We start from the raw sequence: 15,162 nt of genomic DNA on the forward strand, positions 1-15,162 counted from the left end.
CCAGGGGTGACCTGAGGCCTGTTGTCCCCACCTCCAGCCCCCTCCTCTGTCAGGGCACTCAGAACAACATCCCCTCGAGGGGTGCCAGAGGAGACTCCAGGAGACACTGGAACACCCAAACCTGACACCCCCAGCCAAGGGCTCTCCCTAGACCCATCCGCTGTCCCATGCCCCCTGCCAGCCCTGGGCAGTGGCTGCACTGCATGGAGCCACCCTCGTCTGTTCTCCACTGGGTGCGTGTTGTGGCCCAGAGCCAGGGCCCCACTGACTGAGAAGCAGTGTTCAGGAAGCTCCTGGCTGTTCCCAGCACCCTGCTCCTTACAACTCTGAAACACCTGTAATCCCAGCACTCTGAGAGGAGGAGGTGGGCAGATTTCTTGAACCCAGGAGTTCAAGACCAGCCTGGGCAACATAGCAAGAGCTGGACCCCCAAAAATACAAAAAAATTAGCCGGGTGTGGTGGCTGATGCCTGTAGTTCCAGCTACTTGGGAGGTTGAGGCGGGAGGATCGCTTGAGCCCAGGAGGCAGAAGTTGCAGTGAGCTGAGATTACTGCACCACTGCATTCCAGCCGGGGCAACAGAGCCAGATCCTGTGAAAGAAAGGAAAAAAGGAAAGGAAGAAAGAAAGGAAGGGAGGGAGGAAGGGAGAAGACACAAAAGAGAGGCAGAGAAAGAGAAAAAAGGACGGAAAGAAAGGAAGAAAAAGAGAAAGGGAAGAAAGAGAAGGAAGTGTGAAATGCCAGCTGCACGCCGGTGAGTGTCTGAGACCATATTGGTTCCCCAGCACAGAGGCCCCTCCCATGTGGAACCTCCATCCTCCCTCACTGCAACCCCGGGAGAGTGAGGTCCCCATGCGCCCCATGCTGCAGATGAGAAACCAGAGGTTAAGAGGGACCAAGAACATGGCCCTGGTGTTTCAGCAGAGCCGAGATGAGGGTTCGGGTCTTCGTACCGGGCTCTGAGGGCACAGGCGGCTCTCACGGGTGGCTGAACAAGCAGCACAAGAGAGGGGTGGACTAGGAACGGGAATCTTTATTTAGCAAACACATGTTCGGCTTCAGCTCTGCGGCAGGGTCCTCAGAAGTGGAGGAAACTGGAGGGGGCTGGCTACAGAGCAGGCCCTGGGGGAAAAGCCACGGGCCTGGGGCTGGGCCATTGCTAGTTCCCTTCCCGGTCCTGCTCACCCCGATGGCCAATACCACCCCTCTCAATTTTACATCTTCTTGAGCGTCCTTCCCCATGGGCCCCAGTCAGCCGTAAGAGTCTCTCTTCCATCCACCAGCTTGCCCGCTGCCCTCCATGCTCTGCCCGGACAAACCCTGGGAGTGAGGTGGGGACCCCTGACAAGCTTGTCCCTGACTGCACCCTCCTCTGTCCCAGGGAACCTGAAGCCTCCCCTCCCTGCCCCTGCCTGCTGGGCCATCTTACAGCTGCAGAGCCCTGCCCCCAAAGTCTCTGTGGGCTTGGGCCCAGCCCTCGTCAGCCCCACAGCCTCGGTGATGATCCATCCTCCTGGCTGCCATCAGGAGCTGCGGACGAGCCACACCCTGTGCCAATGATGCCCAGCACCCATTAAGGGATACTCTGCAGCACCCAGAGCCCCCAAGGGCGGAATCCATTTCTGTGTCCCTCCCGCCAGCACCCAGGCCACCGTGGAGGAAAGGTGTGCTGTGGGTGACACCCAAGTGCCCTCATGAAGTAGCCGCACTCCACCGAGGTCTGGCTGGTGGCCACCCCGGTGGCATTCTCCTCTGTTGCAGCAGCCTTTGAGAGTGGGTACTGACCACCCTGCCTGGAGGCCTCCTGACCACTGCTACTCCCACACCCCTGCTCTCCGGCCTTGCGGGGGTCCACGACCAGGCCGGGGCAGTCAGCTAGAGGACAGGGGCCCCATGGAGAGCCTTCCTTTGAGGGAGCTGGGCCTCTGGAGCACCTTGGGGGTGTGAGCACCTGGCCTGGTGGGCGTAGGTGTGTGACCAGCAGGGACAGTCTGGCAGGAAGGCCTCCTGCCCATGGAATCTGTCCTGCCCATGGAATCTGTGGGGGGTGAAGGGGTGTGGCCCAAGGTCAGCAGGAGAAATGGGTAGGACCAGGGACTGGGCCCACCTCAGGCTTATGTGGAAGGTGGATGTGGCTGAGGCCATCGGCACCAGAGAAACTGAGGGACAGGACGGCCAGGTAACTGGTGGCACTGGGGAAGGACAAGTGGGAAACAGATAGCATCACAGGTCCCGGGGGCTGGCCCAGCAGAGGTGTCCTGGGCTGGGGTGGGTTGTCACCTAACTTCAGGGCCAAGGGGCTTTCTGGACGCAGTGGTGAGGAGTCTGAGTCCTGGCTTAGAGGAGAAGTAGGTGACAGAACAGTCTCGCAGCCTGTGATAACCAGCAGGATGGAGGCCGCCATGCACACACTGAACATCCAGCAGCTTTGCCTGGCTCACCCGGCCACCGAGGGAGTAATCAGGGAAAAGGAAAGAGAAACCCCCAATCACCCCCAAACCATGTTCTGAAAAGCAGGCTGCCCTCTGGCTGGGTCACTCTCCAAAGTTGAACATCTCAGCTTCCTTCTCCTTCCAGAAGGCAAAGCTCCGGTCGATGTAGCCGCAGATGTCCTCGCTGTTGAAGCTGCCCCGCTGGGAGCGGGTCCCCAGCCGCTGTAATGTGGGCTTGGGGCCGCTGCAGGGGACAGCAGCGTGCGGCAGGGGCCCAAGCGGTGTCAGTCCTGACTTTCGGCCAGGCTCCGAGTCCCAGGCGGGACCCTGGCTTGAGCCAAAGAAGCGGGCTTTGATGTCCTCGAAGCCATCAGTCCAGGCCCGACGGCCAGTGGCCACCTCATCGGTCACGGCCTTGTGGAAGGTGCGCACAGCCTCCCAGCCATGGGTGCCCAGGTGCTCGAAGACTTCGAAGCAGAGCAGGTGGCGCGCCTTGCGCTCCTCAGCTGGCAGGTCGCACTCCAGGAGCTGGAAGTAGCCCAGCATGAAGAGGTCCAGTGAGAGGCTGCTGTAGGGCACGGGAGCCCCATCCACGTGGGGCAGGAACTGCTCGGGGGACAGGGCCCCACGGGGCCGCCGGCTCAGCCGCCGCAGCTGCCGGGTGGGCACGTGAGCCATGATGGCCTTCCAGTTGCCCAGCAGGTGGGTGATGGTGCTGCGCTGCTGCCACAGGTGGCCCAGCCGGGGGCCCTGGCTGGGCGTAGAGGGTGGCCCAGGGCTCCTGGTGGCCTCCCGGCCCTGAGAGCCTGTGTGGCGGGCTTCTAGGGTCCTGCAGGCCACGGTCTTGAGGGCCGGCGTGTAGGCCGACCTCCTCCAGTGGCTGAGGAAGAGCATGACGATGCGTTCCTTGCGCAGGCTGGCCGGGTCCTGGCCGGCCGCGGCACCCACCTCCGATGGCACCTCCTCGCAGCTGATGCCGGAGTCGCTGGCCTCCTCTGTGTCACCAGGCCTGGGCTGCCCCAAAGCTGGGACACTGCGGGGCTTAGGCAGGGCTTTCCAGCAGCCACTCAGGCACTGCCTGGGCTGGGCTCCCGGCTCACAGGGGCCAGGGTTGAAGCCACAGAGCGGGCTGGAGGCCGACTCGAAGTTGCCCCGCAGCGTCCGCACAGACACCCCCCACTCCTGGATCTGTCGCTGGGCCTCGCTCCAAGAGGGGCTGGCCGAGGCCTCCCCGCAGGTGTCCCTCAGTGGCAGGGTGGCTGGCTTCTCATCCCCCTGCACTAGCCCGTGCACTCCCTTCAACAGCAGGGACAGGCTTCGCACCAGGCGGGAGATGTGGCTGCACCAGAAGGGCAAGGGCTGCCCCCCGGGGGCCACCTCTGAGGCCTCCGCAGAGCACGTGGACTCAGCCGATAGGTTGGGGGCCTCCTCAGCCTCCAGTCCGGGCGCCCGGGGCAGGAAGTGGCTGTTGACCGTGATGCTGACCAGGGGCTCCGGCAGCAGGGCCTGCAGCTCAGCCGCCAGCCGGCCCAGCTCACTCTCATACTCCTGACAGCGGCGCCGAAGCTGCAGGTCCGCGATCTGCTTCTCCAGGTAGACCAGGTCGTCCTCGGTCAGTAGCTCCCCAAAGGGGCCCAGGATGGCCTGGTGGGTCTGTGAGTACCTCCAGGACGCTTGCTCCACAGGGCGGGAGCTGCCACCGTCATCCTGGGCACAGGAAGGGCAGGGTGAGCAGGGCCAGGGCTGCTGGACACCAGTTCCCGGGGTGGCCAGCCCGGTCCAGACCTGGAGGCTCAGGAAGGGCGGGTTCGTCTCAAAGGGTGGAGGTGCGCCTGCCCTGCCTCCTCCGCACTTCCTAACCTGCCCACATCTGCTCCAGGTTCCATGGTCAGGGCCCCCCCTGCCCCTTCCGGCCAAATGTGGAGCTTTCTGTGTTTGGACAGCTGCCCTGGGGGAAGGCAGCTCAGCCACTCTACTCTGCACCCCTGCCACCCCATCCACCCCTGCCGCCCAATAAGCATCTGCTGTCCCACGCTGTGTCCACCCCCAGGGCCCAACAGGGACTCCCAGCCTTTGCCAGGCTGTGCCCAAGCCCATATCTTGAGCCCCTTAGCCTGCCCACCCACCATCAGCCCCCCCCCCCCCCCCCCGCCCCCCCCCCCCCCATCAGTCCACCCCACCTGCCATCAGCCCACTCACCCATCATCAGTCTCCCCCCGCCCGCCATCAGTCCAGCCACCCGCCATCAGCCTGCCTACCTGCCAGCAGCCTGCCCAGCCTCCAAGTCCCTGAGTTCTCAGCATCTCTGCAGAGCCTCTGGTCTTGCCCCAAGATAAGACTTCAAGGGGCTTCCCAGCTAGGGCAGACCCTTCGACCTGCTCAGCTCCAGTCTTGCTCTGCTCTGAACCCTGCAGCCCTCAGGCCCTGTGGCTCCCAGCCCAACAAGCAAGGACAGGCTGGGCCCTCAGACAGGGCTGTCCCACAGTCCTGCGACAATGGAGACAGGCTGGTATTCCAGCAGCCAGGAGCCACCTGTGGCTATAGAAACGACAGGCGACGGAGGGGCAGGACTTTTCCTTTCCTTACATTTTAATTAATGTAAATGGCCGCCTGTGGCTACATGACTGCTGGACAGCGTGGCGCTAGACCAAGGGGTGCAGAGCTCACTGTCCTGACAAACTGTAGGCCTCTGAGGGTCCAGTTCCTGCACTGTCCTCACAGCAGCCAGCGAGCCTGTTAAATCCAAACCGCAGCCCTTCTCTGCTCAGATTCTCTGTGGCTCCTCGCAGCCTCACAGAGGTGCAGTCATACCAGCCAGCCTCCTCTCCAACCTCAGCCACCCACTCCTCGCCCGGGTGCCCCCTCCTGCCCCTCCCTAGGTCAGCCAGGCCTCAGGACGTCACACTGGCTGTTCCCTCTGCCTAGGTGGTGCTTGCCTCAAATTCCCACAGGGCTCTTCCTCTCTTTCTTCTGGCCCCTGCTCAAGGCTACGTCCCCGGAGGGGCCCCCTAAGCACCCATATATCATAGCCCCCCAAATGCTTTGCTTTCTCCACAGCAGTGGGAATCGCCCACACACCTGCCAGCATCTGCCCATGAACCACCATCTTCCCTGCTAGACGCTGCGCCCGGGAGGGCAGGGCGTGCCCTTCACTGCCTAGAACTGCACTTGGCACAGGCAGGCATGTGCCACAAATCCGCCAAGTGGCCAAGTGGAAGGCTATGTGGGACCGATGCCTCCAGAGCAGGGGAGGGGGCTCTGCTCAGAGTCCTCTGGTCTGGTTCACTTCATCCTCTGGTGGAAGCAACAGCCAAGGCCACAGAGGAGAGGGGCCCCTGGGTCTTGGATTCAGGTCTGGGCTCTGGGCACCCTGACTTCCACTTTCACTGTCTGGAAAAGGCCTCGCCCCACCCCACCCCTTCCCAGGGCCTACCTGGGCCTCCGCAGCGCTCTCTGCGCCCAGGCGCGCCTGCAGCTTCCGCACCATTACCTGCCGCTTCCACTCGGGGATGGGCCGGCCGCGCTCATCCCGCGTGGGCACCAGCCCGTCGATGTCGCCTGAGGGCAGCCCCTCCAGTTGCAGTGAGGCCAGGCCATCTGGGGCATCCCCCGTCAGCACCGTCTCTGTCCCCTGTGCAGACGGGGGTGGGTCACACAGGCCTGGAGAGGACCCAGACCCTGAGTGGTGGGAAGATCTGAGAGGGTGTGGAGGGCTGGCTCAGCCCAGGGCACGCTAAGGGCACTCTCAGAGGAGGGACAGTGGGGGCCATGGACAGCTCCCCACCTCCTCATCTCCAGCTTAAGAGTGAGGCCTCCAAGGGGAGGGACCCGAGGTGGGGGCAGGGGCAGGGTGTGTGTAAGGGGATTGTTGGCAGAGAAATGAAACCAGAGACCCCTCCCCGCCTCCGATACAAGGCCAGCAGATGCTGCGCGTCCCTGGGCAAACTTGCTCTGGGCACAGCTACATGGACAAAGTCTGGCAGCCAGTCCTGTGGTGCAGCACTTGTCAGAGGCTTCAGTGTGCTGGGCACACGCCAGCTCTCCAGGAGGGACAGTGCCACGTGGCACTGCCCGGACTCCCACCGAACATCTGTGGTTGAGAATCCGCAGGAGTCCCTCAGGGAAAGGCTGAGCTGGGTTTCTAAGGGCCTGGTGCCCAGGAAAGGGTGGGGAGGGGGAGCAGGACCCTTCCGTTGGTCCAGGATGGCCGAAGCCTTGAGGAGGAGGACAGTGGCAGTGTGCCCCTGCCCGTGGATGGCTGCCGCGATCTCCGCACTCCAAGTGGGCACAAAGCACCCCTGAGCTCAGAGGTCGGGGAGAGGGGCTTGGGCCACTGCAGCCCTCTGGGATGACAGAAAAGGGTCCCCGCGTTTCTGTGGTGGGGGGACAGCTGCCATCGCCCTGACTCTCCCACCTCCTCAGAACTCAGGGTGTGGCTGAAAGCAGGGGAGTAACACAGGCAGCCTGGTGTCCACCCTTCAGGGAAAGGCCTGGCTGTGCTGGGGGGCTTCCCTGGGCCCCCCAAGAGGATGGGGATGGAGGCTGGCTGGGGGCCCTGGGAGACAGGGATGCAGGGGTGGGGGACGCACCGCGGGGTGGCTCCTGGCATTGGTGGTGATCCTCGGAGGGGCTGGGCTGCTCATCTGCTCTCTGGGAAGAGGCTGGTCAGGATGGCCAGGCCAGGCAGGGTGGAGGGACACAGCTGCCGAGAAGAAGGGGGAGTTGCAGAAAGGACAAGGGCTGGGGAGCAGAGACGCAGAGCCCCAGGGATCCAGGCCTGGGGGCAGAACCAGCCTCCTGAACCAGCTGAGACTCCAGCCTACCCTGCATCAGAAGGCCTCGGGGGCTTCACTGGAGTCACTGGGGCCAGTCCAAGCCTGGTAGATGGGAGAGTCTGAGGCACACCCGTGGGCCATCTCACAGCCCCTCATGCAGCAGGAGAAGAGCTGGGAAGGGCTTGAGGCCTGGAGGTCACAGGCTGCTAACGCAGCTCTGCAGTCCCCAGGGCTGCCCACAATGCTCCCTGCCCTGATGCAAACACACACTTCAGTGTCAACCTTGAGTGAAGAGCACATCTGCATCACAGCCAGGAAGACACACACCAACACAATCACACACACATACACACACAGTCACAAACACAATCACATACACACAGACACAATCACATATACACAGTCCCATACAGACACAATCACACATACACAGACACAATCGCACACAGACACAATCACACAATCACACACAGGCATAATCACACAGACACAGTCACAATCACACAGATACAATCAGAGAGACAATCACAGAAACATACGCAGAACAGACACAAACACAATCACACACAGATACACAGATATTACACACATACAGACACAATCACACACACAGACACCATACAGATTCACAAACACAATCACAAACACAGTCACACACAAACACAATCACACACACACAGACACAATCACATATACACAGTCCCACACAGACACAATCACATACATACATACACATACACAGAATCACACACACACAGTCCCACACAGACGCAATCACACACAGTCACAAACACAATCACACACACAGTCCCAGACACAATCACACATACACAGACACAATCGCACACAGACACACACAATCACACACAGGCACAATCACACAGACACAGTCACAATCACACAGATACAATCACAAACACAGACACAATCACAGAAACATACACAGAACAAACACAATCACACACAGATACACAGATATAACACACATACAGACACAGTCACACACACATACAGAAACCATACACAGACACATACACACAGACCCAATAACATATACACAATCACACACACAGACCCAATCACACACAGATACATGCAGACAAATAATGGACACACAGACACAATCATATACACATAAACAATCACACACAGATACAGTCACACAGAAACACAGAACACAGACACAAACACAATCACTAACACAGACACAATTACAGACACAATCACACACACACAATCACACAGAAACATAGACACAGAACAGATACACATACTCCCGCATGTGCATACGGCCGCGGCGGGGCCTGTGTTGGAAGCTCGCCCTCACTACCTGTGGCACCTGCTGATGTTTTTGTGCTGCTCCATTCCGATCAATGCTGGTCACAGTCCCCTAATGGTGGTGACCTGCAGTGTGAGGACCGTCCCCTGCCCTACTAGCCTGTGCATGCAAGGCATGCTGGGATCTTGGGACAGCAGCCCATCCGCAAGGGGCCTGGGCCCAACCAGCCGGTCTCCCCACCTTCAGCCCTGGACAAGTTGCTGTGACTCTAAGTGCCCACCATGGAAAATGCTAATCCTCACCTTTACAAAGCAACAGACAGTTAAGGAAACCCAGAAGCAACTGGGAAGGGGGGGTGACCTGGTGCCCGGCTGCCTGCAGACTTCTGCATGGATCCAGGACCCCAGAGTGGGGGCCAGTGGCACCCACTCCCAGGCCCCTGCCCCGGCCGCCCACCTGGGGCTGTGCATTCACGGGTGGGGTGTCCAGGCCCCAGGCCTCCTCTTCTTCCATCCTCCAGGGAGTGCGTGGCCAACAGTGGAGGTGGGGGGAATGGCGGCGGTGGTGGCGTCATCAGCAGGGGCACCTGTGAGTGGATGGACTTGGTTAGTAGGGGGCCCCTGTGGGCTCTTCCCTGCTCACCTAGACAGGGGCAGGGGCACCCAGTGGGCGAGCCTTGGGGAGCCTGCTCATCTGAGAAGGGTTGGGACAGGTTAGGAGGTAGCAGGAGAGGGTCAGGTCCTCGATCAAGGTTCTGTCCCAGGGTCATCTCCTGCCTGAGTGCCATCACTTACTGGCACCCCACCTTGGTTCCCCACCTGCTGCCACCTCTATTGGGTGGGCCACCCCCATCTCCAAGCTCAGCTTCCAGGCTCCCTCTGGAGGCAGCTGAGTTCTGGGGCTCTGGGCACTGGGTAACGAGCTGGTTTCCAGCTATGCCCTGTGGACTCACAAAGATGCGTGCACATGCATGCACACACACATGTATCCACTCTCCTTCCTGCACACACGTGCATGTCCACTCTCCTTCCTGCATACACACATGTCCTCTCCTGCACACACATGCGTTAACACTCCTGCAGTGTCCACTCTCCCTCCTGCACACACACGCATGCCCATTCTCCCTCCTGCACACATGCACGTCCTCTCCTGCACACACATGCGTCAACACTCCTGCACAGTGTCCACTCTCCCTCCTGCACACACACGCATGCCCACTCTCCCTCCTGCACACATACACGTCCTCTCCTGCACACACGTGTTAACACTCCTGCACAGTGTCCACTCTCCCTCCTGCACACACACGCGTGCCCACTCTCCCTCCTGCACACACATGCGTTAACACTCCTGCACAGTGTCCACTCTCCCTCCTGCACACACACGTTAACACTCCCACACACGTGTCCACTGTCCTGCACACATACATATGTTAACACTCCTGCATACACGTGTTCCCACTCCTGCACACACACGTCCACTCTCCCTCCACACACGCATGTGTGTTCACCCTCCTGCAGACATGTGTCCACACTCCTGCGCACAAGTGTTCACACACCTGTACACACTCCTGCACACACGAGTGTCCACTCTCCCTCCTGCACACACGCGTGTCCACTCTCCTGCACACCCCCTCCCTGACTCCTGTGCTGCGGTCTACCTGGAACTTCAGCCCTGACACAGGGCCCATCAGTGTTTTGGGGGTGGATGGCCCCGTGAGCGTCCTGGTGAGGAGAGGGGAGGGCAGTGGACTAGGATGAGGGTCCCCGATGTGCCCGTCAGCCAAGGGCATGGGCAGCCCTTGTCCCCAGCCAGCAGGGCTGCATGCCACAGTCCCTCTGGGCCCCTCCCCCACCCTGCCCTCCAATGGGCATTGGAAGCCAGATGTGGCTGTCAGGGCTCCCACATCAGTGCTAGTGAGAGTCCTGGGCAGAGCAGAGGACTCAAATCGGCCACAATTCCAGACTTGTGGCCTGGGCCCAGGGCCCGTCGTGCGAGTGGGAGGGACCCAGGCTGCAGCTTGCTCAAACGCACAGCTGTCTCTGCCTTCAAATTCGTTCCCCTTTCCGAGCACGGGGCCCCCATTTTCATGCTGCACTGGGGCTGCAGTGCGGTGAAGCCGGCCCTGCCTGAGTGAACCTTCGACCTCCCCAAGCCTCCCTTCCTCATGGATAAGGCCGCCTCCGGGCAAGGACGCTGGGTGGCCCCTCAGCCACCTGCCCTCCAGGACCCTCATCCCATGGGGCCACAGGGGAGGAAACGAAGCCCGAAAGCCCGTCTGCCCGGCCCCCACGCACCTCACTCCTTCCAGGAATCTGTGCCCACAGCCCAGGAACCCTGTGCACAGTCGGCTGGGGAGCAACTGCCCGGCCCCCAGCCCCGGAGGCCCTCAGAAGCGAACTGCAAAGCGCAGGGAACGCAGCCGTCCGAGGATGCCAGGGGCTGCTGAGGCTGCCGCCCCCAGGAGTGGGAGGAGCCACATTAATATTTGAAGGCCCAGGTGTCCGGTGGCCGGGCGGGCTTGGGCTGGGTGGCAGGATCCCTTACCACAGCACTGTTAACTCTCCATGGAGCAGGGGCCAGGGGAGGGGACGCTCGGGGAGATGGAAGGGGGACCTGAGATCCCTGGACCCCATGAGACAAGAGGCCACCCAGAGGAACCCCCACTCCCACCCACAGCACCCACTGTGCTCCCAGGGCACAGAAGGGGAAACTGAGGCTCAGAGAGGGCAAAGGGCTGCCGAAGAGCCGGGATGAGAGTTCACTGGAGATGTCAGTCTTTGCTCCCACCAGTGCCTTGAACCACTGCTTCCTTGGTCACAGAGGTTGGCCTCTGGGGAAAGACCAAGAACACACAGCCTGGCTCTTCCTTTCTGGGCTGCTTCTCAGGGCTGTGTGCAGGGAGCGACAGAGGGACCAGAAGCAGGCGTGCTCTCTGCTGAGGAACAGGGTGTTCCCCAGACTCAGCGGTCCTCAGTAGAGACACCAACCTATGCGGCATAGCTGCCATCGGGACCCAACTCGCACCACCTGGGCTCAGGGGCAACGGAATGCCACAAAACATGCCACGTGCTCCCTGCCATGCTGAAGAAGGTCCTCCGTCTCGGACCCAGGAGTCTGGTGTCTTCCTCCACATTCAAGACGTAGTGAGAGGCTGGCATCAAGCAGGGCAGAGTCAGACACCAGATCAGACACGGCCAGAAAAGCTGGACACAGTGGTGTCACCAAAGAGGAATGCTGAGCCCTGCCTGGAGTGGCCCCACACTGCCCCCTGCCCATCCAGGGACACAGCCAGGAGCGGGATGCTGCCTCTTGCCTCCTCCCTGCCCCTGGGAGCCCTCAGCCCCTGCCCTTAGATCGAATCTGCTGTCAATAGGGAGGGGTCTCCCCTGGCAGAGTAAGGGGGTTGGCTGGATGGCAGCGGCTCCTTATGCTGGGGAAGACAAAAGAGGTGGAAGTTAGTCTGGGGCTCAGGGGACTATCGGACTCTGGCCCCAGCACAGGACCTGTGGCCTGGGGACCTTAGGCCACCCCTCGAGGTCCCCATGGCCCAGCCCTGCTCCATTCCTCACCAACAAGAAGCACTGGGACACCACTCCCTGAGCCTCCATTTCTTCACTGTAAATCAGATGAGGGATTATGGAGAGCACCTGGCAGGGGCCTGCGTGACGGTGGCATTCAGACCTTGACGCTGCTGCCACCGTTGGTATTAGGATGGTCTCTGAGTTTTAATAGGGAAGGCCCTGGCCACAATGGAGCCACCGGCGTTTGGAGGCACAAGTGTCAGGGTCCTGTCCCTTGGGGTCGTAACAGACGTACGCTGCCCCCGATCCTAGCGTTGGACATTTGCCCTGAGGTTAGTGGTCATGTGGCCCCATGGCCCAGCCTGCTGTCCCCGTCCCTGGTTTTTGGTGAGATTGGAGCCTGGAAGAGGCTTCATGCATTATACATGGAGAGCATCGTGCGAGCCAGGTCACAGGCCTGTAACGCCACCCGGCCGGAGAGAATCACGGCCCATGGATGGCTGCCGGACACCAGTTGCCATGGCTGAGATTCCGTTACTGGCCGGGTGGGTGCCACCCTTTCCAGGGGGAGGAGAGTGCCCAGAAAGCCTCTTACCTTCTCTGGGCCTCAGTTTCCCCATATCTAAAATAAAGACGTCTTAGTGCCTTTCTGGACCCCGACAGGAGGGAGCACATCTGTCCCAAGAGCCCATCAGAACAGGTACTTCACTGCGTGCTCGAGGAGCTTCTCCTTTACCCAAAAAACAAGGCTCTGGGCCAGGCGAGGTGGCTCACACCTGTAATCCCAGCACTTTGGGAGGCAGAGGTGGGAGGATCGCTTGAGCCCAGAAGTTCAAGACCAGCCTTGCCAACATGGCCAAAGCCCGTCTCTAAAAAAATACAAAAACTAGCCAGGCGTGGTGGTGCACACCTGCAGTCCCAGCTACTTGGGAGGCCAGGGTGGGAGGATCGCTTTAGCCTGGAAGGCTGAGGCTGCAGTGAGCTGAGATTGTGCCACTGCACTCCGGACTAAACAACAGAGAGAGAGAGACCCTGTTTTTCTTATGGGTGAGAATACTGGGGTTCAGAGATGCCCAGAACTTGCCAGTACCCCATGCCAAGAACACTGTGAGTGGGACAGCCCTGGACACTGTGGGGGATGCCGGAGGCTCCGCTCCCTAAGCATGGAGGGTTCTATGTGCCATCCCTGCCCAGACAGGGTGCTTAGGGCCCCACAGCCGGGAGCCCAGCTGCTTGGCCAGCAGAGTGGAAGGGGCCTTCCTTGAGGGCAGCCACCGCCCTTCCCTGGTCTTCAAGGTCCCAGCCCTCATTGTGCAGAGAGGGGTCCCCGAGGGGTCCCCAAGGCCCAGGGAGGGGCAAGGCTGGCCTTCCTGAGTGCCCTGAGCAGACTCTGAGCTGGGGGGCAGCAGCTGACAGCCTGCCCACTCTCGGAGGCCTGGAGGGGGACAGCTCCCATAGGGAGAGACGAACACCCCCTGCTGTCACCAGACCCTCCCAGAGGGAGAAGACAGAGACGGGCTCCAGTCCTCCGACCCTGAGCTCCCAAACATGACTTCCAGCAGCGACTGAATTCTAGTTCCTGAAACTGCTGCACCAGGACAAAAGCAGGGCAGAGCCGTGCTCTCTGGAGGCCACCCGAGCAGGCACCACAGACCTGACACGAAGCCGGCACCTCCACAGGTCAGGTCCCAGCACTGCTGTCCAGCCTTGCTCCCCCAGCTGCTGTTGCTCTTGGAATGCACAAGTCCCCTGGGGGCAGATAAAGGCTGTGCTGTCACGGGAAGATGATGGATTTCACCTCCTCTTCTGAGGCCAGCACAGGGCAGCCGGTGCACGCGGCCCCTGCGGATTGCGTTCCCATCAATATTGCAGCAGGCACATGGTCTCCCCCAGCCCGCAGCTGACAGCCTGCCCTCCCTCGGAGGCCTGGAGCGGGAACAGCTCCCATGGGGAAAGACAGGCACCCCCTGCTGTCTCCAGACCCTCCCAGAGGGAGAAGGCAGAACCAGGCTCCAGTCCCGACCCTGAGCTCCCAAACCAGCTCCTGAAGCTGCACACTGAGGAGCCCGGCAAGTCCCGGGGCTGGGTTTCTGTGCGATGGGCAGGGGGTACCCAGGTGTGGGCAGGAGGGGACTGTGGATAGGAAGGAGGTGGTGAGCCTGGTGCCACCTGTCCTCCATCACCATGGGGTCTGGGGATGGAAGGCGGAGGCACAGCTTGGACAGAAAGCCTACGCAGGGACCCCAGCATGGCTGGGGTGGGTACAGCATCAGGGGCTCCCGGGATGGGGGTGGGGCTGTTCCCTTGTGCCAGGGGCTTGTGGAGCCTGGAACACTGGCCCAACGGCTGCCTGCCCCGCCTCCTAATCTCAGCTGCCATTCAGACAGGAAGTGCAGGGAGGGGCCCAGAAAAGGCCAAGGCAGACCCAGCGGCCTTCAAGGAGCTGTGGGGAGACCCAGGCAGCTGCAGGCCATGGAGCCGCCGTCCTCTGCAGCGGAAGCCAGTGGAGTGCCACCACCTTCTCAAGCCAAGCCAGAAAGACAGACACCATTTAGAAAATACATAACTTCCAGCAGTGACTGCTGCTCCGGTACAAAACCAGGGCAGAGCCGTGCTCTCCGGAGGCCCCTGGAGCCGCCTGCACAGCACAGCAGGCCTGGTGTGGGTTTCCATTGGTGGGAACAGAGAACCTGCGGTGGCAAGTATCCGGCAGACCCTGGGGGCTGGGAAGGGAACTGGGTCTCTGCCTCAGTTGGTCCCGGATGCTCTGAGGGACGCATGAGAGAAGAGGAGGAACAGCAACCCCTTGGGGAGACCGGGATGGGTGGTGGAGGGTGATGTCACCTTCTGGGCCTCAGTGCCCTCACCCGAAAAGAAGGGCCAGGGGACTTCAGAGAACCTTCCTGAAGGGGTGTCCAATAAAAGTGAAGTGGCAGAAACTGAGGTAGGCTAGATGGATTTGTCTTAGTAACTGCCCTGGGCCTGGAATAAAGAGGGAAGCTCAGATGGGAGGGCATGGGGTGACTAGGATCCACTGTGGATGCCAAAGCGCCCTCTCTAACCTGCTACTCCATTCATTTCCCCATCCACAACCTCCATCCACCTCCTCCATCCACCTCCTCCATCCACCCTCCTCCATCTACCCTCCTCCATCC

The 15,162-nt window shown here is 60.8% G+C and overlaps 1 protein-coding gene across 1 annotated transcript in view; it reads right to left on the minus strand.

Moving 5' to 3' along the window:
• Positions 1-1,017: 1,017 nt before the first annotated feature.
• The window catches only part of ESPNL (espin like), a 34,227-nt gene continuing 20,082 nt past the window's right edge, over positions 1,018-15,162 (minus strand). The window contains exons 6-9 of the mRNA XM_032277756.1: positions 8,961-9,072; positions 7,022-7,134; positions 5,866-6,063; positions 1,018-4,139 (exon numbers count right to left, since the gene is read on the minus strand). Coding sequence (XP_032133647.1) covers positions 2,535-4,139; positions 5,866-6,063; positions 7,022-7,134; positions 8,961-9,072 — 2,028 coding nt within the window. The 3' untranslated portion in view covers positions 1,018-2,534. The remainder of the gene's footprint in view (positions 4,140-5,865; positions 6,064-7,021; positions 7,135-8,960; positions 9,073-15,162) is intronic.

Source organism: Sapajus apella, unplaced genomic scaffold (assembly GCF_009761245.1).
Source record: "Sapajus apella isolate SASKATOON/1434 unplaced genomic scaffold, GSC_monkey_1.0 scaffold10, whole genome shotgun sequence".
NCBI lineage: Eukaryota > Metazoa > Chordata > Mammalia > Primates > Cebidae > Sapajus > Sapajus apella.